At 40.1% G+C, this 24,991-nt stretch overlaps 1 protein-coding gene across 2 annotated transcripts in view; it reads left to right on the plus strand.

Moving 5' to 3' along the window:
- The window catches only part of LOC121917203 (myosin heavy chain, cardiac muscle isoform-like), a 115,760-nt gene that overhangs the window by 68,101 nt on the left and 22,668 nt on the right, over positions 1–24,991 (plus strand). For both annotated transcript variants that reach the window (XM_042442947.1, XM_042442948.1), the window contains 9 exons: positions 1,843–2,019; positions 2,533–2,678; positions 3,810–3,900; positions 6,101–6,490; positions 9,029–9,155; positions 13,908–14,026; positions 14,401–14,597; positions 17,706–18,055; positions 20,067–20,191. In XM_042442947.1, coding sequence (XP_042298881.1) covers positions 1,843–2,019; positions 2,533–2,678; positions 3,810–3,900; positions 6,101–6,490; positions 9,029–9,155; positions 13,908–14,026; positions 14,401–14,597; positions 17,706–18,055; positions 20,067–20,191 — 1,722 coding nt within the window. The remainder of the gene's footprint in view (positions 1–1,842; positions 2,020–2,532; positions 2,679–3,809; positions 3,901–6,100; positions 6,491–9,028; positions 9,156–13,907; positions 14,027–14,400; positions 14,598–17,705; positions 18,056–20,066; positions 20,192–24,991) is intronic.

Consider the following 24,991-nt stretch of genomic DNA (forward strand, 5'->3'; position numbering starts at 1 on the left):
AATATCTGAGCAAGCTGAGGAAGCTGTATAACCTCACCACCCATTTATTCTCTAGTACAGTTCTTGGATGGGAAACCTCCAATGAATACCAGATATTTCATAAGAAGGAACTGGCAAAACAATTTCTGAATATTCCTTGCTTAAGAAAATCCTGTGAAGGAACGGGGTCGCCATAAATTGACAGGCAGCTTAGAGGCACAGACACACAAAGGGCTGTGGAATGTATTGTCCTACAGATGTTGTTGGACTTCATTTCTTCTCAGTCCTAGCCACCTTAACCAATAAGGATGGCTTATGAGAGCTGCAATTTAACAACATCCGGAAGAATGGAGAAAAGACAGGTTGGGACATTCGCAATGTCCAATCAGAGTGAGCCTGACATCAGCCAATGGGAGTTTAGCCAAGAAATGGTGGGGGCTACTCCCAGGAGCAAGTATAAATAAGATGAGTGGGAAGTGTGGAATTGGATAGGGATCAGATAGGGACAGAGCTCTGAGTTAGAGGTTTCTTAGACCCTGAGGAGTTTTTCTAGCCAAGGTGGCTGAGATACACTGCTGAAAGGGGCAGTTAAAAGGGGTTTTGGGTAACCAGGATGGCCAAAAAGTGGTCAAGTGTGGAAATTGAATTGGTTTGGCTGAAAAATCATAAAGTAGCAACAAAGCTTTAAAGCTCGGTGTCAAGTCAAATGTCTTATGTGAAACTATAACCTAGAGACCACTTCTAGAATATAATTGTTTAAGCACATAAAGACTGTATGAACTCTGAATATCAACCAGAAGAGAGATACTGTAACCAACTATCTTGTAAATAAAGGGTTTTTTTTGTTTTGATTCAACACGTGATCACTTGAGGTTAAGAAACTATAAGCCAAATGCTACCAGCGATTAATAATACTTTAATTGCTCAGAACACTCAAAATAGTGAGTGCCCCATCTTCCTACATAGTGGCCCAGAAGTAAAGGAAAAGTGTGGGAGTCACTCAAGTGAGGGATTCGAGAGTCTTATTGTGTAATTTGGTGGAAGCTAGGGAGGTAGTCATCACATATTGGTGGCAGCAGTGGGATAAAAAGACCCATTGTGCTGCCATCAGAGAAAAATAGTTGGGTGAGTAAGTCTCACCATCACACTAAAACTCTAATTTAGTACAATTATATTGTATTTTTCTTGCATTATGGACCTCAAGCAGGCTTACATGGGATTTCTATTTATTTTCCCATTTAGGAATTTACCAAACCTAGTCTTGCTATCTTTTTAGACCAGGGTTGGGCAAAGTTTGGCCAGCAGCCCCTTAGGACTGCTTTTGTTCTCCTTAGGAACCTCTGAGGCAATTTTTTAAAACATATCAAACAAAATTTTATTTTGCTCCAATATGTCCCCATCCATCCTCTAGGACAAATGGGGCATTTTGCTACATTTTTGGCCTAAAATGACAGGGTGGCATTTTAAAAAGTGTTGTCACCCCCCCCCCCCCCCAGATCTATGAGGGAACTATGGAATTTTCAAGGTGTTGCATGAGTTGTTACTGGAATTATGTTTGATTGATTATGTTTGATTAGATTTAGCAGCTCAGTAATGAAAAACAGAAAGCTAGGTCAGGGTTCTCATATTTCAATATGCTATCTGATTTCCTTTCTTTCCCATCTTGATGTGATATCAGACAACCCAAGAAAGCCCAGCATTTCTTCCATGATTGAGAATATCTTTGTGTGAGGCTTCCTCATGCTGATGCATAGCATTGGGTCTAGTACAATTGGAGTGCATGCAACTGTTTTAAGCTAGCAATGAAAAAACTGATGTATAATGACCTTTACAAAGATATTCTTTGTTTTTCTTCTTCCACAGGTTAAAAATTTGACAGAGGAAATGGCAGCACTTGATGAGACCATCAGCAAGCTTACAAAAGAAAAGAAGTCCTTGCAAGAAGCTCATCAGCAGGCCTTGGATGACCTGCAGGCAGAGGAGGACAAAGTCAACACTCTAAGCAAAGCCAAAGTGAAACTGGAACAGCAAGTAGATGATGTAAGTTGCATCCTCAATCTGGTATACTCAAAATTGTTTGGACTGCAGCTCCCATCATGGCCACTGGACATGCAAGCTAAGGACAGCAGGAATTGTATTCCAGCACATATGGAAAACACTTTGTTGGGGAAGAATGGTTTAGGTTGTGAGCTGTGGAGTTTGTTGTTGTTGTTGTTGTTGTTGTTGTTGTTGTTTTGGACAACTGGCTGGCTTTGATTGATAGGGCCAATGTTAAATGTTGGACCAGTTATTTGCCATATGCAAATAACTGGTGTAAAAGGAGTCCCTAAAGTGTTGGAAGTAGCCACCATTTTCTTCTTCTTGCAAAATGAGTCTAGGAAAGTGGTGTGATGGAGAAGGGGCTCTCCAGATGATGATAGACCTCTAAGGAGTTTATAAAGGGAGCTATGGTCTTTCCTATTTTAGTGTGGTTTACAAAACCATATGGTGCAGTTAAAGTCTGTGATCTGCTAGGTATTGATGGGCTCATTTTTCCCTTTTGCATTTCTATAGCTTGAGGGATCTCTTGAACAAGAAAAGAAAGTGAGGATGGATTTGGAAAGAGCCAAACGAAAACTGGAAGGTGACTTGAAGCTGACTCAAGAAAGCGTCATGGATTTGGAGAATGATAAGCTGCAGTTGGAAGAAAAGTTAAAGAAGTAAGGTGCTTTAAGCCTTAAAGCAGAGATGGGCAACCTGTGGCCTTCCAGATGTCATTGGACTCCAATTTCTACCAGCCCTATTCAGAATAACCAGTGATACAGGATTATGGGAACTGTGATCCAGTAATAACTACTAGGCCACAGTTCACCACTACTTCCTTCTGCAGATAATACTTGATTTAATACCATAAAATACTTGTAGCTTTCTAACACTTAACATTATAATATGAGAAGTGAGCATGATTCATAATTATGTAGTTCCACTAAATACCAGGTCTGCAATGTAGCTTTGCTAGGTGCTTGGATACCCCTTGGGGTTTTCAGTCTGGGGAAAGCAGCCAAAAACAGCAGGTTGATCAGCTCCTGGTGGGTTTCTGTATGTAACTAGTGAACATGTTTAGCTTTGTGGGCCAAACACTCTGTAAGGCTGCTAAATGCCTCTCACCCCACTAGGAAAAGTGATTCCTCACTAGTGGGGTGGAAACTCCATAAATCTGTGTCCTATTAACAGGAAAGGGAAAAGAGGAAAGGGGGATGCTGTCTCCTAGTTGATTCAATGCTTATGTAACAGAGACCAGCATGCTAGATTAGACTTTCCATGCTCCAATGTGCTGCTTTGCTTCCTTTTTTCCTCCAGGGTGGTTTCCACATTGTAGAATTTTACAGGTGATTAGGCATTATCAGGGAGATCAAAATGCAGGAAGCTTAACATAGCTAGTTCCTCAGGCTAACATAATTCTAAACGATGCTGGATCTTTGTGTTGCATAGACTATGGTGCGGTACAGACGGTGCTATAGCACCATGCTCACGCTGTGCTAGGGTTACGGGACTGCGCAGCAACCGCACGGTCCCTAACCCTGGCACGTACAGGCGTTGCCATTATGATGTAATGGATGCATAGCATCCGCACGTCACGTCATGCCCTCAGCAGGAAAAAAGGCCGCCGCCACTCCAGACAAAACCCCAGGTATGTACCAGGCCTACAAATCCATTTTGACTTTATGTAGCACCTAGGTGTTTTTTAAGGACCATTGATGAGCAGCAGTAGCAGCTGTTTCTGAGATGACATTCCTGCCCTGAAAACAGTCACCCCTTGTATTCTTTTCCTTACGTTCTTATGTTATCAGGAAAGAATTTGAAATCAATCAGATGAACTCTAAGATTGAAGATGAGCAGGCCATAGTGATGCAGCTCCAGAAGAAGATAAAAGAGCTCCAGGTAACTGGTGTCTTGTGCACAGCTGGCTGTGGGTTTATGACATTGCCCAATACATGGGTTTATGACATTGTCCAATCCATTGTCCAACACATGTGGATGCTACAATTTTCATATAATCTTTTCTAGATAAGTAATTACCAGTTTTGATCATCTAGATTCTGTTGAACTACAGTCCCATCACTCCAGCCCATGTGGCTGATAGTGAGGATGATAAGAATTGTAGTTCAACAACATTTGGAGTACCAAGATTGGGAACCATTGGCCCTGGTGCTTTCAGGAATTCCAAAAGCAGAGCATGCAGACAACAGTTCTTCCCCTGATATTTGCCTCCCAGGAACTGCTACTTTCTGAACAGTTTAGGGGCTGTACGTACAGCCCTGAAGGGGCAGCCTCCAGACGCCCCTTTCCTAGCTAGATTGGGGTTGTGGCAACCTCACACCGTGACTCCAATCCGGCCTTTCCAGGACACAAAAAGGAGCTGCAAAAAGCAGCTCCTTTTTGTGCCCTGGAAAGGGTGCAATAGCTGTGGTGGCGTGGCTATGCAGCACTCTTTCAGTGATGCATCATGTGGAAGCAGCACCAGAGGAGTGCAGTGACGATGACATTATGTAGAGCGATGCGTGCATCACAGCACTTGGGGGTGGAGTCGCATGCGTTGTGAGGACACTACGCCCCAACTCTGCCCCCATGCTGGCCCAAAGTGCCAGTCTTCATAGGGCCTTAGTCATCACTCTCAATAGCCAGTAGTAGGCCAGAGCTCCATGAATTTATCTATAATCCTTTTTCCACTCAGGTCAGTGAGCATCACCTCATGACAGCAAATTTCAGACTCAAAATTATGCATTGCATGAATCAATATGTTCCCCAACGAAGAAAGAAGTTTATGAAATAATAATAATAATAATAATTTGTTTTATTTATATACCGCTATTCAGTGGGCCCTTAGAATCTGATGGGTTTTGGTTCAGAAGCACCTGTGGATATCAAAATCTGTAGGTGCTCAAGTCCCATTATATACAATGGCACATTAAAAAGGTGTCCTTATATAAGATGGCAAAATCAAACTTTGCTTTTGGGGGAATTTTTTAAAAAATGTTTTAAAAGAGTGGATGGTTGAATCTGTAAATGTAGGATCAAGGAATACAGAGGGCCGACTGTAAGTGAAATGGTGAAACAGTCTGAAAAGCAGGAAGTGGATGACTCTGATGTCAGTGGAGGTGGTGAATCTGTTCCAGGGTTAAGTTTGAACTTTAAAGGAACTGTCCAAGTTACTGCAACTGCATTTGGACAATATTGTTCACTACCCTGAATCATTAGACTTATCTTGCCAGATTTGAAATAGAGACTGTTGGCAACAGGTATACGATCCTGTTCTCAAATTTGATTGTGGGATTAGTGTTCCTATAATACAAAGAGTGACACTTGCAAAGGTAAGAGCAATAACAGGAAGGGAAAGGTTTGTACACAGCAGATCCTTGATGGGAGGAAAGAAGCTTTTGCCTTTGACTCTAATGTTGTTGGTGGCATCTGGGGGCTTGTGAGTTTGTAAGCAAACAGTATGTAGGAAGAATATGTGAGCTGCAGTGATGTGTAACATTGGTTCTGAAGTTTGTACAGAAGTAAGAATTCTTTGAGGGATTGAAAAAGTCCCCTTGGCTGCTGATCCATGGAGGCTCTATGACCTTCTTAGTTTTGCAGCTGCCAGAGTTGTTCTATGTTTTCCTCTGGAGGGTATGGGATGTGCCATTAATCATTCTGCAATTCTGAGGGTGGAATGTGTGACTAATCGGTGTTGGCAGTTTCAGTCCAGAGGTGAAACATGGACAGGGTCCACAAAATATTGCCTTTACTCACTCACCCTCCTCTCCTTCATTATAAGGTGACAGAGAACAGTAATAGAACACCACACTTCTATTGCATCTTACTTTCCAAATACAGATTGAGTCTCCTTTGTCCAAAATGCTTGGAACCAGGAGTAGTCTGGATTCTGGATATTTTGGACTCTGGAATACCTGTATAAGCAAATAGAAGTGTAGGGACCCAAGTCTAAACACAAAATTTCTTTTATGTTTCGTATATATCTTATACACATAGCCACTTCCACCTTGTGTGCTTTCCCTACTAGCCTAACATGGGATACAACCCATTTTTAAGTGATGGCACTATGGCATGTCATCCACGTTTTTTCTCTGTCTGACAGGCTCGCATAGAGGAGCTGGAAGAAGAGCTTGAAGCTGAAAGAGCTGCCCGAGCAAAAGTGGAAAAGCAGAGATCAGACCTGGCTCGAGAGCTGGAAGAGTTAAGTGAGCGGCTTGAAGAGGCAGGGGGTGCCACTTCAGCACAGCTGGAGATGAACAAGAAACGGGAAGCAGAATTTTTGAAACTCCGGCGGGATCTTGAAGAGGCCACATTGCACTATGAGGCAACAGCTGCCACGTTAAGGAAGAAGCATGCAGACAGCATGGCAGAGCTTGGGGAGCAAGTAGACAACCTGCAGAGAGTCAAGCAAAAGCTGGAGAAGGAGAAAAGTGAGCTGAAGCTGGAAGTGGATGACCTATCATCCAATATGGAGCAGCTGGTCAAAGGAAAGGTATAGCCGCCTTTCAGTCTAAGCACCAATCTGATCTGGGTTGGCTACAAACAAAACCCTTCACTGAATGTTGCATATTACTTTATAAAAAATCTAATCTTGGCCAGCTGAAAATAAATCAGCCCTCTGTGCTGTTCTAGATGCTCTATAAAAGCTTGGCTTTTAAAGAAGCATTTGGTTTAACATTCTAATGGCTCTTGAGTATACTTATAGTCCTTATGGTTAAAAACATTTCCTTACGTGCTTTCTGCTCACAGAGTGAGGGGACCTTTCGGCTAAATCACTGTGCAGTGTAAAGTATGCAGTAATCGATGGAAGGATAAAGACAGAGATGGTAGAGTGTATAGTGAAGAGAATGATGACAGAAAAACGTTTGTCTCTCCCAGTCCACCCTGCCTCTATGAGCCAGCCTTTCCCAACTTGTTAGCCCAAGGTCTCCCTTTGATCTGCCCTTGCCTTTACAAACAACTTACAATTTGTCATTGCTCATTTTACTATGTTCCTTCCAACTCTAGAATATTCATCATATTGGGTCAGCTATTGGAATTTTCTTGATTTTATCCCAGGCTGATTATTATGATGGTGTAACTCACTCAAGATCACACAGGGACTGAGCAGATGTGCCAGGATAGCATGGGCCAAGCCTGATACTAAGTAGAAGTCAGAGATTATGATGTTTATGATGATGATGCTGGCCTGGTTTCTAACCCAGGTCAATCTTCAGGCCAGCATGGGGACAGGTGGGTGTTTACATGCCTGCCCATCGCCACGCCATAAACCTGCACCATGCACCCCTTACCTTCCCCTGCCATTGCTACTACTGTACTGAGAAAACCCCTGTCACCACGTCTGACATGGAAGCAGAGTGCCAACTGCACCTATATGGCCAGGCACCATGTTTCCACATGAGATGCAGCAACAAGGGTCTTCTCAGTAGCAGCAATGGTGATAGAAGGTAAGGCACACATGGGGCAATCTGGTATGTTGGGGTTTACTGTGGAGTTTCAGCAAGCCCTTTTGACCCATGCTGAGGCCCTTTTGTGCTGGGATCAGACCAGAACTGCCAGATCAGTGTCTGGTCTACCTGATCCTGGCCCGTGGGCATTGGCCTGCTTTGTTAAAATAAATTGGCATATACATTTTGGGCCATGCGGACAATGGGTTTTCATGGCCGAGTGGGGAATCAAATTCTGAACTTCAGAATCCAAATCCTATGCTCAGACAACTGCACCACACCCGGATACCAAAATTCATGGATGCTCCAGTCCCTTTATATACCATGGTGTAGTAAAATGGTGTCCCTTATATAAAATGGCAAAATCAGGGTTTGCTTTTTGGATCTCTTTCTTTCTTTCTTTCTTTCTTTCTTTCTTGTGGAGGGGAATGTTTTTGGGCCATGGATGGTTGAATCTGTGGATACAGAGGGCTGACTGTATCTGATAAGGCTCTCCATATGTGATAACCTCTGAGATAGAGGCTTTTAAACTTTGCTGGAAACCCTCTCTTAGATCTTGCATTTCCTTCTAGATCGTTCTGGTGAATTAAAAACTAGTAATTGTTAGTAAATAGTCTGATAACCACACACACACTTACAAAGCAATTCACAGACTGCTCTGAAAAACAGTCTGTTCTTATTCAAAAAACTAAAGCTAAAATCTAATACTGATGGGGAGGAGGAGGAAGTTGAAATCTGTTTTTTACATAACCATCTTTGGAAAGCTTTCATCACATTTACCTTTAACAAATGATATAGAGAAGAATTGTAAAATATTCCTCTGGGGATATTTAATTTCCCCCCTACTGCTAAGAGAGGTTAGCAGCCATGTGTTTATGGCTCTCAGATGTGTAATTTTGTTTAAATCAATGTGAAGTTTTCCCGTCACATCAATTCAGTTCAATATTTCAAAGCTATTATTAATTAAATGGATGATTCCCTTCCATTTGCCTCCCACTATCATATAGGAGCTCTGTAGGGTTGTGTTTTTGGTATGACTCCAGTAAAAGACTAACTGTGAAAAATAATGTCTTAGTGATTCTTGTCAGAAAATGAGATATCTGATGCTCATTTGTCAGGTTATGCTTCTAGTTGTGTAATAGTGCGTAAAACTTTTTAAACAGTATCCCAAGCTTATGATGTATGATAAAGGAGTATGTTTTTTAATGATGCAGTTTCTTATAATAATTCAATTTTTGTTTGTTATATAATAAAATAGAACTTTTTTAAAAAAAAGTCCTGGCACACCTATTGACATATTGTTTTTTCTTATTTTAAAATTGCCTTTTTCATTTTTGCTATTTGTTCATAAGCCAATTTTTTTCAGGTTGTGTAGGATTGTAGCCTGCCTGTTAGCTGGATTGTGTTTTACTTTCTGTGTTTTTATTGCTTTCTGCAAGAATATTTTTTCTTCTGTTATAGAGAAAGCAAGTGTGCCACTAATGGTTCTTAATGTCAGAGAGTAACCTTTTAAGGGGAAGAAATGGTGAGCAATGCACTTTTATTGTAATGACGTTTGATTATCTTTTCCCCAACTCTATTAGTCGAATGCAGAGAAACTCTGTCGCACTTTGGAAGACCATCTCAATGAAGCAAAAACGAAAGTGGATGAGATGACCCGTGTGGTGAATGACCTCACCACCCAAAAAGGAAAGCTGCAAACAGAGAATGGTATGCTGAACAAACATAGTTACAAACACAGGAATTCTGAAGTTAACACCTAAGACACTTTAAATTTGCATGTGTGCAGGAGTGTCACTAAGGGGTGCATGTTGTGCCAATGTACCAGGTGATACTCCAAGGGGTGTGTGTGTGACACTACTGATCCACAGACATTTGCCTTTTGGCAGAAATGGACTATGGTGTTCACCTGCATCCCTTTAAAATGCTAAAGAGATGAATGGGATGTGGCTCAGTGGGAGGAGAATGGGGAAACCCCAAGTCTTATTTTTTTAAAAATAATTTTTTAAATTATTTCTAAATATTATTTTAAAATGTGAAATCATATCAGATTTTCACTTTATTTAAACTATGTACATGTAAATACATTTGGGCTGTGCATATGATCTTGTAATTAAAGATATAATTTTAATTTTGCTAGTTGTAGAGCTATGGGCCATGGGCTGCATTTGCCCATCCCTGGTGAAAGAGATCACTAGAACCACAAAGAGGGAGCGGGGAACACTGTCAGCCCAAGATTCTGTTTGGCTGATTTATATCACACTGTGGTTTACTTGGGAAAGCCACTTTTTTGGACTGCAGTCTATCCCTGCATCTCAACACTGCCCCTGAAAATGGATGATGAGGCCCTGCTGGGTGAAGGATTCTATGGCTCTAGTCAAAAGATGTTGCTTTTCTACATTCTAGTTAATGGACTAATAATATGCCACAGTACAAAACAATCTCCTATCATCCTGTCATTACTGCTAATGCTGATTTGCACTGTATCAGGTTTGGGATGTTTCTAATGCACAGTGTACTGTTCTCGCCATACACATTGTTCATTGCTTACAGAAGACCTACTCATGTTCACCTTACAAAAACTGCTTTCCAACATCTTTTCCCAACTAGAGGCCTCTTTTCTCTGACATTGTATTAGATTCCCAAGGACTTGAGGCAATACCAGCCCAACTGATTGTAGGAAAGCAATCATCCCCCTCCCCCATTTTGTCTTGTAGAGTTGTTTTTTTAAGTGTTAAAACATCCAACTTGAAATTATACCAGTAGAATTTGTAGGAAGAGCAGAGGAAAAACAAAGATTATTATTACAGATTGAGTATCCTTTATCTGGAAATCCAAAATCTGAAAACACTCCAAAATTGAAAAACTTTTGAGTACCAATATGACACCACAAGTTCAATAGTTTAGTGTATCCAAACTTTGTTTCATACACAAAATCATTAAAAATATATATCGCGTAAAACTACTTTCAAGCTATGTGTATAAGGTGTATATGAAACATAAATGAATATTGTGTTTAGATTTGGGTCCCATCTGCAAGATACTTCATTATGTATATGCAAATATTCCAAAATTCAAAAACAACAACAACCCTGAAGTCTGAAATACTTCCAGTCCCACACATATCAGATACTCAACCTGTATTATTTTTCACTGAGCTTACTCTGCAGCCATGGTGAAGCCTTGTGTGATAGATTTAGCAATAATAGTACAGAAGTTGCTGGAAAGTAGAGGGAATTGAAAGACGTAGTTAGAATCCTAAAGAACATTTAATTGCAGTTCCCTCTTGTAAGTAATCTACTGAACACATCTGATCTCATTTGATTTCAGAAGTTAATCAGGGTTGGAACTGTGTTTGAATGGGAAACTGCCAGAGATCTCCAAACAGGACTAGGGAAGAATCCTGGCTGGAACATTATGATCAAATGCCAGTCACAGTTGACAGTATGAGATCTGGAACTTTAACATTTCACAGATGAAAACTGGGATGTGTGTAGCTAAACAATATCAGAATGTGGTGAGGATGAACATACAAGCTAGGAGATGCTGCAACAGTTTGCATTTGCCTATGGAGATTATCAGACTAGGGCCAATTCCACAACAGTTGTGCTATAAAGCATAGCACAATGGTGATCTATAGTTCTGCATGGTCATGCAGTTGCGCTATAACAGTGAAATAAAAGCGAAACAAAAATTCAGTCACGTTCCATATACAAAAGCCGATCGCATTGCTGTAATGTTAGTATATCGTCATTGGATGTTTTGTGCATGTGTCATTATTGGGCTACTGCACATGTCCGAAAAATATGGTTCTGTCCCAAACAGAACAAAATTAAACCTCTATATTTAACAACATGATATATACTGAGTTCAAATAAAATAGTGCCCTATATCTCAAAATAAGACATAGATCTCCTCCGAAAATGATCCTAGCAATAAGAGTGAATTGCCTATGTTGAAGTGCAGTCTGGGCAAAGCTCCCCAATAGCTCTCCCTGATAGCACAAATGCATCATTATTAGCTTCTGTGCATTTGCAATAGTGTGAATGAAGCACTGTTGGCAAACCATTCATGGAGCTTCCCCATTAATAAGAAGTTACAGGACAATTCCAGGTTATTCATGGGAGAAGTACTGGATGGCCACAACGTCGAGTGAAAATCTTCTTGCAATTGCACTATAATGATGGGAACATTCCATTTTTCTCCCATTTTTAACCTCCATGGGATAATCTCCTGAGTCTGCTGGGAAGCTCATGATTTCTCCCTCTCATTTTTCTTTTTCTTTATCTTCTGAGTGCAAAATACTTTTTTTTTTTAAACTTAGTTTGCATCAAGTGAAGTAAGCTGTCAGCGAATGGAGAAAGTGAGAGGAGGAAAGAAACTAGAGCATTTTAAGAGCAATTTGTTTGAGGGTTTTCCCCAGTTGTTAGTCAGCATTCTATGCCACTAAGCATGTTTAGTCCTCATTAGATTCACTGATCCCCCTGTACACAAGCCATGGATATCTTCTAAAGAGTTTTTTACCCATTACAAATCTTGGAATTGCTCCAAACATGTTTATACTTCACTCTTGTGAATAGGCGTTACCGTATTCACTACATATACAAGAGAATACACACAGTAGAGTATCCTAAGTGTGGAGAATAATTCAGGATACACATTTCAGGTTTTAATCTCCTGAAGGAACTAGGTCCCACCTGATCTTGGAAGCTTAACAAGTGTGGTTAATGCTTAGTTGGGGGACACCCATTGAATAGCAGTTGCTGTGACCTATATATTTCAAAGAAGGGTAATTGCAAATCACCTCTAAGGATTCCTTGAATTCCTATGAAATTCATGGGTTCACCTTGTGCCTTAAGTTGAAGGCACAAAAGATAAAATCATAACCTTTTCAGAATTTTTTAGTGTTCATGCATTCACTTGACATGTGTCCCTTCATTCAAGACATTTATTCAAAACTTGTCAGTCTTGATTGAGAGCAGCTTGTTATATAAAACCAGAACTCAGAAGAGTTACTTTGTTGAGAACTATAGGTTTTAGAAGCTATGTTGGCTATGTGATTCTGAGAGTAATCCAAACAAACAAACAAAAACGTGCCAAGCTCTGTAAAACATACAATTGAGAAACTACCATAAATATAAACACCAGTCAAATGAAGCAAAAGGTTTTTAGAGAACAAAATAGTTTTATTTGTTTACTTCATAAAAAATAACAATGTTAAATGATGATCATAAATACAGCACCATATGAGAAAAATCACATTATATCCACCACTGCAAAAAAAAAAAAAAAGTGTATATTTTTCTTCTTTTGGTAGTGAACATTCTTGGGTTTGCAAGATCCAGCAGTATCAAAGACCTTGTAGCATCTTTTCCCAGTATTTATATTGATGGTCCCTGGATAGCAGATGCATGTTTTTTAAAAATAATAAATGACCAGCATAAATCTATAAACATTTCTGTCCTACTTTCTCCTCTAAGAAGTTTCTACATGGCCATTAAATTTTCACTTAATAGCATACCCCAAAGTTCCATCATGAGATAAGCTTTTCATCGTTATTTGTGAATAATAATAATAATAAGTTTCTGTCATAGTTAATATGTTGGGAAATGATACTACCTAATGGGTTCAATATCCCAAAAGTTTCATACTTTTGGACAATGAATTAAAGTTGAGTCAAACTCATATGAATAAAATTTCCTCTTTGTTCATGTCTACTCCAACAAGGAAATACAGCCAAGGAGGACTCAAGTGCTATCTATCTATCTATCTATCTATCTATCTATCTATCTATCTATCTAGAAATTATGCAGTTGGACATCACTTTAACTGCCATGGCTGCAACCTACAAAATCCTAGGATCTGTAGTTCTGTGAGGCACCAACACTTTGGCAGACAGGGCTAAACAGCTTGCAAAGCTACAGATCCCAGGATGGAGCTACCGCACTTAAACTTTTGCTAAACTTCATTATTTCTACAGTGTAGCTGCACCCTAAGTAATCTTAGAGCCACTCTTCTGCCAATTTTTGCTAACTTTTATTTTCACGCAGAAGAGAAACCATAGAAGAGTCATGCTGTAATGGGAGAGTATATAATAAAGCCTTTATATTTGGGCTACACACTTATATGAAGCAAGACATCCATCACCACTGTGAGAAAAATATGGATATTTTTATAGCTTGCCATCAAGTACCTGGGTTTTTCTCCTATGCCTTTCAATGTATTTAGAGGCTTTTAAAGAGGCTTCATATAAACCTAACATTGACAAAATGTGACCTAACCTGTGCATGGCCTGCACCATGAAATGCCTATTCTACCTTCTGTGAGCCTTCAGAGCAAACAAAGGGGGTGTGCTACCTTTGCTTGTGGAATAATTGCCTCTGAGCATAGCCCTCTCCCCCTCCTTTTCCTCTTATAGGAAACTTATTATTCATTATCTTTTTTGTGATAACCCTCTGGCAGGTGAATTCACGAGACAGCTGGAAGAGAAAGAATCGCTTATAAACCAACTTTCCCGAGGGAAGTTGTCTTTCACTCAACAAATAGATGAACTTAAAAGGCAGCTGGAGGAAGAGACCAAGGTAAATGCTTTGATTAAGAATCCCAGCAGGAATCTGAGTCAGCCCAAAATGACTACTCTCTCTTAAGATCTTGTCCTTCTGCTGGTACAGAATGGCATTCCTGAAGCAAGTGCACCAGAATTGCACTGATTCGCACAAGCTGGGGGCTTGTCTTGTCTGTAAGTATGAATAAAATACAAAATGTCAGGGATTAGAGCACCTATAAGATTGGGAAAATCCATGATTGCTGTTAAAGTTTAAGAGAGCTGTTGTAAAGCAACCAGTGGGAGAAAAGAATGTAGAAATGTGAGCTAAAGTGTGCATCCACTGCAAGACCTGGTCCTTTGTCCATTGCAGCCTGTTATAAAATACCACCCTCTGGTTCTGCCCCACAGTCCAAGAATGCTTTGGCCCATGCTCTGCAAGCTGCTCGCCATGATTGTGATCTGCTACGTGAGCAGTTTGAGGAGGAGCAGGAAGCTAAGGCTGAGCTACAGAGGGCCCTTTCTAAGGGAAATGCGGAAGTGGCGCAATGGAGAACTAAATATGAAACAGATGCTATCCAAAGGACTGAAGAACTAGAAGATGCCAAGTAAGATCTCACAAGGGTGGGGCCTCCTGTGTTTCCATGTGTATCCTTTGGGTGAGGAGGAGTGACAGTCTAGGAATGGCTCCTGATGAGGCTCCTGATGAGGCTCCTGAATTGTTTAATTGGCTTATTCAAATATAGAATTTTATAGGAGATCCAGGAGGATGTAAACCTTTTATTATTTGGCCTTCACATGCAAAGATAAATAATTCTCATGCAACACAATGCAAGGCTTAGATCTCAGCCTTCCATGAGGTATTTCAATTATTGTTTGGGTACAGTTTTCAGGTTGTGTGATATACTCCGCTTGGCTATCATTCTTCATTTTGTTTCCCCCGTACAAAAAAAGAAAGGTTAAGAATCATAGAATCATAGAATCGTAGAGTTGGAAGAGACCACTAGGGCCATCCAGTCCAACCCCCTGCCATGCAGGAAATCCAAATCAAAGCATCCCTGACAGATGGCCATCCAGCCTCTGTTTAAAGACCTCCAAGGAAGGAGACTCTATCACCTTCCGAGGAAGTGCATTCCACTGTCGAACAGCCCTTACTGTTAGGAAGTTCCTCCTAATGTTCAGGTGGAATCTCTTTTCCTGTAGCTTGCATCCATTGTTCCGGGTCCTGTTTTCTGGAGCAGCAGAAAACAAGCTTGCTCCCTCTTCAACATGACATCCTTTCAAATATTTAAACAGGGCTATCATATCGCCTCTTAACCTTCTTTTCTCCAGGCTAAACATCCCCAGCTCCCTAAGTCGTTCCTCATAGGGCATGGTTTCCAGATCCTTCACCATTTTTGTCGCCCTCCTTTGGACACGCTCCAGTTTCTCAATGTCCTTTCTGAATTGTGGTGCCCAGAACTGGACACAATATTCTAGGTGGGGCCTGACCAGAGCAGAATACAGTGGCACTATTACTTCTCTTGATCTAGATACTATACTTCTATTGATGCAGCCTAAAATAGCATTGGCCTTTTTAGCTGCCGCATCACACTGTTCACTCATGTTCAACTTGTGGTCTACTTGGACTCCTAGATCCCTTTCACACGTAGTTTCATTCAGCCAGGTGTCACCCATCCTATATCTGTGCATTTTATTTTTCCGCCCTAAGTGCAATACCTTACATTTCTCCGTGTTGAATTTCATTTTGTTAGCTTTGGCCCAGCTTTCTAGTCTATTCAGGTCATTTTGAATCTTGATGCTGTCCTCTGGGGTATTAGCTATTCCCCCTAATTTGGTGTCATCTGCAAATTTGATAAGTATGCTCCCAATTCTGTCATCCAGGTCATTGATAAAGATGTTGAATAGCACCGGGCCCAGGACAGAGCCCTGTGGGACCCCACTGGTCACTTCTCTCCAGGATGAAAAGGAGCCATTGTTGAGCACCCTTTGGGTTCGGCCGGTCAACCAATTACAGATCCATGTAACAGTTCCTTTGTCTAGCCCACATTTTACAAGCTTGTTTGCAAGAATGTCATGGGGAACCTTGTCAAAGGCCTTAGTGAAATCAAGATATACTATATCCACAGCATTCCCTTCATCTACCAAGCTGGTAATTTTATCAAAGAAAGAGATCAGATTTGTCTGGCATGACTTGTTTCTCTGAAACCCATGTTGACTTTTTGTGATTATGGCATTGCCTTCTAGATGTTCACAGACTCTCTGTTTAATGATCTGCTCCAGAATCTTTCCTAGTACTGATGTCAGACTAACTGGACGATAATTGTTGGGATCCTCTTTTTTCCCCTTTTTGAAGATGGGGACAACGTTTGCCCTCCGCCAGTCTGCTGGGATCTCTCCTGTTTTCCAGGAGTTTTCAAAGATTATTGCCAATGGCTCCGATATTACATTTGCCAGTTCTTTTAATACCCTTGGATGGAGTTCATCTGGTCCCGGAGACTTAAATTCATTTAGATTAATAAGGTGTTCCTCTACTATCTCTTTACTTATTCTGTGCTGAAATTCCCCTATTCTGTCCTCTGCTCCATTATCCTCAGGTTGAGCACCCTTTGCCTTTTCTGAGAAGACTGTGGCAAAGAAGGTGTTGAGTAATTCTGCCTTTTCTCTGTCTTCTGACAGCTTTAGTCAGCAGCCATATCACCATCTTGAAAAGGAGAGGTGAGATGACATTTCCTCTTTCAGTTCAGCTGGTGGCTCAGTAGAGTGATGAATCTGTGTTGGTTTTTAGTCCAAAATGTAGAGAAGCCATTCACAGTCTTGATAACATTGGAACTGACCCCAGTTCCTTGGACCCAACTGCCATTTAGCTCCTGATCTCTTACAAACATCGCCATTCTATTTGGCCACATCAGAGGTAAAGCGATGGCACCAAATTGATTTGGGTGCTTCATCTGATCCAGAAAAAAAGGTCTCCTGTAGTTTCCCTGTGTAACATCATAATATAACATAATGAAAGCGTGTGTGTGCGCATGCGCGCACACCTTCAAATTGCACTTATGGTGACCTCGTGACCTCGTGAATTTCAGAGGGTTTTCCCAGGCAAGGAATACTCTGAGATAGTTGCATACCATCCAAAATTTCAAAGATGAAAACTGGGACATGTAGCCAAACAACTTCAGAGGGTGGTCAAGATGGCAAAAGTTATTAATAAGGAACAACATACAAGCTAGGAGATGTTGCAGCTTTGCTGAGTACAGTGAGAAGGGAAGGATTCTGCCCCTCCTCTCCTCTCTTCTCTGTTGAGTGAACTGAGTGCAATTTGCACTCACTGTTTAAAATAAGCTGTGGACAAAGGGGGAAGTGGGGTAAATGGAGAGGGAAACTAGGACATTTGAAAAAGATAGCGGACGAATTGAGACTGTCCTAGCCAAACTGGGAGAGCTGGACAGTATGTGAAAGAGCCAGTATTTAATTTGTTTATTTTCTTCTTTCTTTTCATATCCTTTTCTCTTAAAAAATGCAGCATGTATATGTACATCAATAGCACTATGTAAAATAACAAGAAGATATTTCGTAAATTGTGACCTATTCTTTTAAGTTGTAAATGATCATGAGCCCTTTTACAGGAAACAATTAAATCTGGCTGCTTAAATGAAAATGACACTGCTTTGTCTTGTCGTTGTTGTTGGTCATTCTATACCCATCTCTTTGGTTAGGAAAAAGCTGGCAGCTCGTCTACAGGAGGCTGAGGAAGCCATTGAAGCAGCCAATGCCAAATGCTCTTCTTTGGAAAAGACAAAACACAGATTGCAGAATGAGCTGGAGGACATGATGATTGATCTGGAAAAGGCTAACTCAGCAGCAGCAGCCCTTGACAAGAAGCAGCGTAATTTTGACAGGATTATTGCTGAATGGAAACAGAAGTATGAGGAGTCCCAGGCGGAACTTGAAGCTGCCCAGAAGGAAGCCCGAAGCCTTAGCACAGAGTTATTTAAGTTGAAGAATGCCTATGAAGAAAGCTTGGACAATCTGGAGACCCTAAAAAGAGAAAACAAGAATCTCCAGGGTAGGTCATGTTCTTAAGCAAGTTAAGTAGTTAAGCAAGTTAAGTCAGACTGAGAGCTAAATTGGAAGCAACAGAATAGTTTCATTAATGCTAAAAAAAATTGGCTTTTTTTAAAAAAAATGTGAGTATAATGAAGTCATGCTTCAAAGGTAACACAGTGAGGGTGAATCAAATTACTTTATTGGGGTAAAATTAGTAATGTTTTCCAGTTACAATGTAACATAATTTTAAAGACCATTTTTAGAAACATTTTAACAGGTTTTTAAAAAAAGTCTTATGTTGCTCTCTTCTCAGTCCCAAGTTATTGTTATTCTTTAAAACCCAAACTAAAGAAACACAGTGAAAAGGTAGCATGTAACATGCCAAAGTTCTTCTAATATTGTAATGTAAAAGGTAAAGGTAAAAAAGGTAAATGTTTTCCCTTTGACAAGATTGTCTAGTTGTATCTGACTGTAGGGAGTGGTGTTCATCTCCGTTACTAAGCCAAGGATGCCAGCCAGCATGACTAAATGCCGAGGTGCATGGAATGCTAAAACATTAAAGTAAAGCTGTTACTTTCCCACCAAAGTGTACCTATTTATCTTCTTGCACTTTTACATGCTTTTGAACTGCTAGGTTGGCAGAAGCTGGCATCAAATATCATGAATATAAATGAAGGGAACCGTCTAATTAAAAAGATTGTATGTACAGTGCTGTGTAACTTTACAGCAATTTATAAATAAAGGTTAATAATAATAATAATAATAATAATAATAATAATAATAATAATTGTTATTATTACAGGATGGGTATGCAGGAAAATGGATACCAGTAGAGCAGGGCATGAAACTGCCAGGTGCTAGGGAGTCACATTGTCCTGCCAGGACCTATGCATTTTTAAAAAAAGAAAATAATAACTTTTAAAAAAAACCTAAACTTAAAATATGCTTGGGGGGCATGTTGTTGTTGTTGTTATATGCCTTCAAATTGACTTTCACTTACAGTAATCCTGTCCTAGGGCTATCTTGGCAAGACTAATTCCAAGAGGTCTTGTCATTGCTTTTCTCTCGGACTGAGACAGTATAGCCAGGTCCACTACCCCAATATCCCCTGTTACACTGGCACTCCTGTTGCAATGCAGATGGCTGTGCAAATATGTATCCCGCTGTGCCTGCCATTGCCACTAATACAAGTCACTTGTTCTGAAGTCAGAACAAAAGGCACCCAGCCATGTGATTGATGCTGGGCACCTCGTACCCCCTTCAGTGCAAGAAACCTGTGGCAATGCTAGCAGACATGGGGAGGTGTGTTGTAACCAGCCACCCTGCCTCACAATGGAGGGCTCTGAACTTTTTGGAAAGATCTAGGGCAAACAATGAGGTTTTATACACAGTGGACCCTTGTTATACGCTGAGTTTGGTTCCAAGATCCCCCATGGATAACAAAATCTGTGGATGCTCAAGTGCCATTAAATATAACATAGCAAAATGGTGTCCCTTATAAAAAATGGAAAATCAAGGTTTGATATTTGAAATTTTTACTTTTTTTGAACATTTTCAAACTGTGGATGCTTGAATCTGTGTATAAGAAGGGCCAACTGTACTGCTATGTATAGCAGATTTAGTGGTGAACTGGCTGAACATTGTCCAGACAGTTCCCACCAGAAATGAGGATAGAGCCCTGTGTTGTTAGGACTACTCACCATGGGAAAGGATGTTTTATTTGGACCATGCAGACATGGCCCTATGCCTTGCTAAGGCTGAGAGAGTATGTGTAGGGATTCAAATACTGGTCACTCCAAGTCCTTGTCCAGCACTCAAACCACTACACCACATTGATTCTGGGGGGCATATGCAGTATTATAAACAAACAAAAATATGTCTTAACTTCAAGGTAGCAGTTTGTATTAAAAGAGCTTTGAAAATGTATTTCCCTCTGACAGATGGGAACCAAATCAGGAACAATTTGGTGCGTTTAGGACTTTCAGATCCCTATAGTCTCTTATGACTGCTATTTTTTAAAATCTCTTCAGAGGAAATCGCAGATCTAACAGACCAAATTAGTGAAGGGAACAAGAGCCTTCATGAGATAGAAAAGATGAAGAAACAAGCTGAGCAAGAAAAATCAGAAATTCAGCTAGCCCTGGAAGAAGCTGAGGTAAGATAAATGTTTGTAAGAAAGAATGCAGCTTTGTGTGTCAATGTATTTTGTTACTTACTTACTCACATACATACATACACACACCGCACATAGCAATGTATTTTGCACAGTGAAATGTACAGTTGCATAGGAAGCAGGAGATCTACATGCACAACTGGGTTCACTGGAAGTAATATTGCATCACTTTTTATGCATCACCATTTAAGCTAATCCATAGCCAAAAATGAGTTGGGTAGTTCTGAGTGGTAAGGAAAAGCTAATCATCACACTTGCAGACCTTGTTTTATTTTCATTTTGTTTTTTGGTTTGGCATAATATTCAGAGAGAGAGTAATTGCCTGAAAATTGGACCTTTTTTGAAAAAATAGGAGGTCTTGAGCAGCTTTGTGGGACTGCTGTGGAGCTTCAGGGGCTGCAATAATTGGGCTTGGGATGGCATGCTACTCATAGGCCATACTTTCTTGACTCCTGGTGTACAGGATGTTTCATGAGCAACCACCATTTGCCTTTAAGAAAGCAAGTAGAAAAAGGATTAGTCTAGGGTTTTTGTTTTTGTACAGATGGTTTGAATGGCCTTTTTATGGTTTTAATTCTATATAATTGCTGGTATTTTATTATTTTAGCTATTCTTGCTTTTGCCATATTGAAATGGTCTGGAGACTTATCCAATAAAGAATACTTTAAGAAAAATCATGCAGTCATCACCACTAAGTCTGATGAAGGAGACTGTTTTACCACCTGAGTGTGTATGTATGGAATACAAATCCCATTGTAATGCATTTTCAAAACATTTGAAGATAGGCTCTTTCTTTAGTTAACTTTATTGTTCAATTGGGGAAGGCAATTTTCATACATTACTAATCTTCCCTGCAAGGGAGACTTGTTCATGTTGTATAGCACAAGATGAAAGTTGGTTCCAACATGTCTAAATCAAAACAGAGTTCTGCATGAACTGTCACTGTTCTTTACGGTAGATGGTGGCCACATGTGGCTCGAAACAGTGCTCCAGTCACTGTTAGTAACTCTACAAAAACGTGTCCACATTGGAAGAAACATAGAGCCTGAAATGTTCATGTTACATCTTTGAGATTTTATGTACAGTTTCTATGCCACACTGCATCTGAGAAGCCCAATTCCATATTAATGTGAAGCTTTTACTCCTCATTGTTATTGAACATTCCTGGCCTCCAAAATCTTGCCTGAAAACCAAGAGGTTCTTGAAGCTTAACTTACAGATGATACAAACAGGTCATTGAATCTCAGAACTGGGATGCTCCCACTTATTCTGTTTTACTTAAAAACAGGTGCATGGGGAACCATATGTGCCATTTTCCAGCTGAAATTTCCCCACTTCCCAGTTGCTATTTGCTATTAACAGCAAACAGCAACTTGAGTAGGCAGCTGTAACTGGAAAAACAGCAGGGATGTGATATTCTTGTCTCTTTGTTGCATTTAAAGATGTATTAGGAATAAGGGATAGTTTGACCTTGAGATTTCAGAAACTGGCTCTTCCAAAGAATCCTGTACAACTCATCTCAGACTTTTGTTCCAAATATGTCACCTTGGAAAGGGTTCCCTTAGAGCTGACAGTCTTAAAAAAGCTGTGTTAGATCAAAGCTGATTTCTTGATAAACAAATTAGCAAAGTAATTAAGGATAAAAGAAAACATGAACTTAAATGCATATTTGCATTTAAGATGATCCTGAGGGAAACCCTTTCCCAGAAACTGGTGTTTACACTGGGATGATACTTTCTTTCTTGCACCTATGAAGGGATCTCTTCGTAGTGGAAATTCCCGCTTTACAGGAGGGATTTTCTTCAAGATAGCAGTAGTTGGGGACAGAGTTAAATTCTCTATGTCTGTTGCCATTCTGAATATTATTAGCCTGCCTTCAGATGATGGTATTTGCATTTTTTAAAAAAAATATATTGCAAATACATTGCAATGGTACATTTCATTATTGCAGTCCATAGTTTGACAAGGGATGGAAAGAAAATTTGAAAGTGGTCCAAAATAGGGCTCCATGGTGTCAAGAAACAATGAAAAGGTGTCAAGAAACCATGCATGGAAAATCTTCACAATTCAGGATTTATTAAGCATGAAAAAGGCGTATGGATTTTTTAAATGTCGATTAAAATTTCAGCACAGAAAACAACGAAAGAGACTTTTCTATGAAGAAAACACATTTCCTGCACAGAAAATAACATTTCTGTGTAGAAAAAGCTTTTTCTGTGCAGAACCAGTGGCATCTCTATGGTGTGTGTGGGGTGAGGATCACACCAGGTCCTCAACCCCCCCCCCAATGCAGAATCCATGCTGGATCTGAAAGCTTTGGGGGGCCTTGAGGGGGCTTCACAATCCAGCATGGCTGATGATGCACTGAATCCTGAAGGCACAGTCACCCTCCAAAGTTTGGGATGTCTCAAAAGAGCACCCAGTGAATGCACCACGGCGTGCCTGGAGTTTCTCTGAAAGCCCTGCAATCTCTTCTGGCTACTGGGTCTCCTTGCTGTCACCTTGGAAGGAGGCAGTGGTGTGGGGGGGCCCTCTGCAGGGGGCTCCTCCAGTGGCCAAGAATTACCCCCATAAGAGTCGCTGGACAATAGTTGAGTGAGGTGGAGTTTGTGTCGTGGCAAGCAAAGGTTGTGGGGTTTTTGAGTTAGTGTGCTGAAGGGGAGAGGTCTTGCCACATATTAGTTTTGACTCCAAGTGGTAGTGGTGGTTTGTGGCTCGTCCAGTCATTTCCAATGTGGAAAGGGTTCAAAATCTCATGGGATTTTCTTGGCAAGTTTCTTCAGAGGGATTTTTGCCATCTTTGGGTGGGAAGGGTTTGGTGTGGCGGCAACAGCCATGCCAGGTCTTGAAGACCTTGGAAGAGGCTGCAGTGGTCTGGTTGGGGTTGGGGAGTGCAAGGCAGTTTGCTCCCCCTCAGACACCCCAAGGTGACACCAGCCTAAGGAACGCCACTGTGCAGAACACTTATTTTCTGTGCAGAGATATCATTTTCAGTGCATAAAATGCCATTCCCTGCAGAAAAAGCACATGCTTTTTTTTTTTTTTTGCACCACATAGTTGCTGAATGGTGAATAGTCTTCCAAAACTGCATTTTCAATGTCTTCCATGCAGCAAAGAGAAAAATTGTAAAATTATCTGATCTTGCCTAATTTACATACCTAAGTTTGACTGGAAACAAATTTGTTGTTTTGAAGCACTGCTGTGTATTGGGGGGGGGGGGTATAAGTAGACTTCGCTAGCTCAGAGTATGAAAACAAACTGTCTCTGGATTCAAAGATGCCTTTCTCTAATTGTAGACTAACTTCTACTCATAGAATGGATGTTTCTACACTTTATGCAAAAGTACTGAATAAGAAAGATGAAATTTTCTTTTCTTTTCTTTTCTTTTCTTTTCTTTCTTTCATTTTTGGTTTTGTTTGGACAATCTCTTATGCAGGCAGAAGTATGAGAATGACTATTGATGTACAGTATTATAGGACCATGTGAATTCAAGTGCAAATGTTTGCACAAGTTTTCTTATTTTGTATGGTTCTTTTGACTTGAACCAGATTTCCATTTTAACTGACTGTTCTGACATACATGCAGCATCTTCAGGATAATATGAGTGAAACTTCCTAAATTGCTTTCATTTTTGAAAATTATAGCCAATAAATTATTTCTTTAAAAAAGTTATCAGCTGTTTCATCAGCAACTGAAAGTTCTTGGTTTTTCCTATCTGGTATCTACATTTTTCTGTGATACCTGGAGGCTAGTTCACTGGAGTGGAATGTGATTTGTTTATATAGCAAATTAACTGAATGAATTCAATTTCATGAATCACCTTTTTAAAAAAAATCTATTTGAAAGGACATTTCCATCTCTTTTTCTAGCAATGTCTGAAAATTAGCTCTTAATTAAATTGTCAGTATCATTGTATTAATCTCTTTCTTCTTCTTTTAATCTTACAGGCTATTTTATATTTTGCAGGGATTTCCCCTCCAAATAAAAAGGTGTTTGTAGGACAGCAGAGAAAATGGCATGTTTTATTATGCTGCTTTGAAAAGCTCAGCATAATATATCTTATATTTTTATATAATATATGTTCTGCATATATTTTAGCTGATTGATCATTATATTTTGTTTTTCATGTATTCCGGAGCTTTGCCTTGACCAGTTGCTCTAGCATGTGCCTTGGCTTGATATTGCTAAGTAGCAGTGCCACAAATCTACTCAGCTAAATCAAAGATAAACTCCCTGAAATATATTTTACTAACAGGCCATTCCAATAACCTGCATTAGCTGCAGAAGTGTTTCTATTATGTTCTACAAATCCTTTGGCTGTTTGAGCTGAGCAGCTAGGGAAGATGGTTTATGAGAATGTAGTAACTCTGGTTTAATTTTAATGGATGTGGGAATGAGACCAGAGGTGTTCAGTGGAGCATTGGGATGTCTTTCTATGCGAATTTAGAAGAAATCCCTCCACTACCCCTTTATCCGAGTAGGTGCTTGTTTAGAAAATGCAGATTGTGGTGTTGCTTATGCAGATGATGCATTATATTTCAAGTATACTTTTTCTTGTACTTTGCTGCCTGTTACTCTAAGAACAAAATGCAGCTAATTCAGAAAAAAAACTACACTTATACACCCTCAAGTCCTGGTTTGGGGAGAAAGGCAGGGTGCTTTTAGGCCTCCATGATTTAGGCCAAGGAAATAACTTTTTAACAACAGAAAAGGACTGCTTACTTCATGTAGATTTTTTTATTTTTTTAAAAAAAGACCTCTTCTGGGCCTAAAATGAGAGCA

Source organism: Sceloporus undulatus, unplaced genomic scaffold, assembly GCF_019175285.1.
Source record: "Sceloporus undulatus isolate JIND9_A2432 ecotype Alabama unplaced genomic scaffold, SceUnd_v1.1 scaffold_12, whole genome shotgun sequence".
In the NCBI taxonomy this organism is placed as follows: domain Eukaryota; kingdom Metazoa; phylum Chordata; class Lepidosauria; order Squamata; family Phrynosomatidae; genus Sceloporus; species Sceloporus undulatus.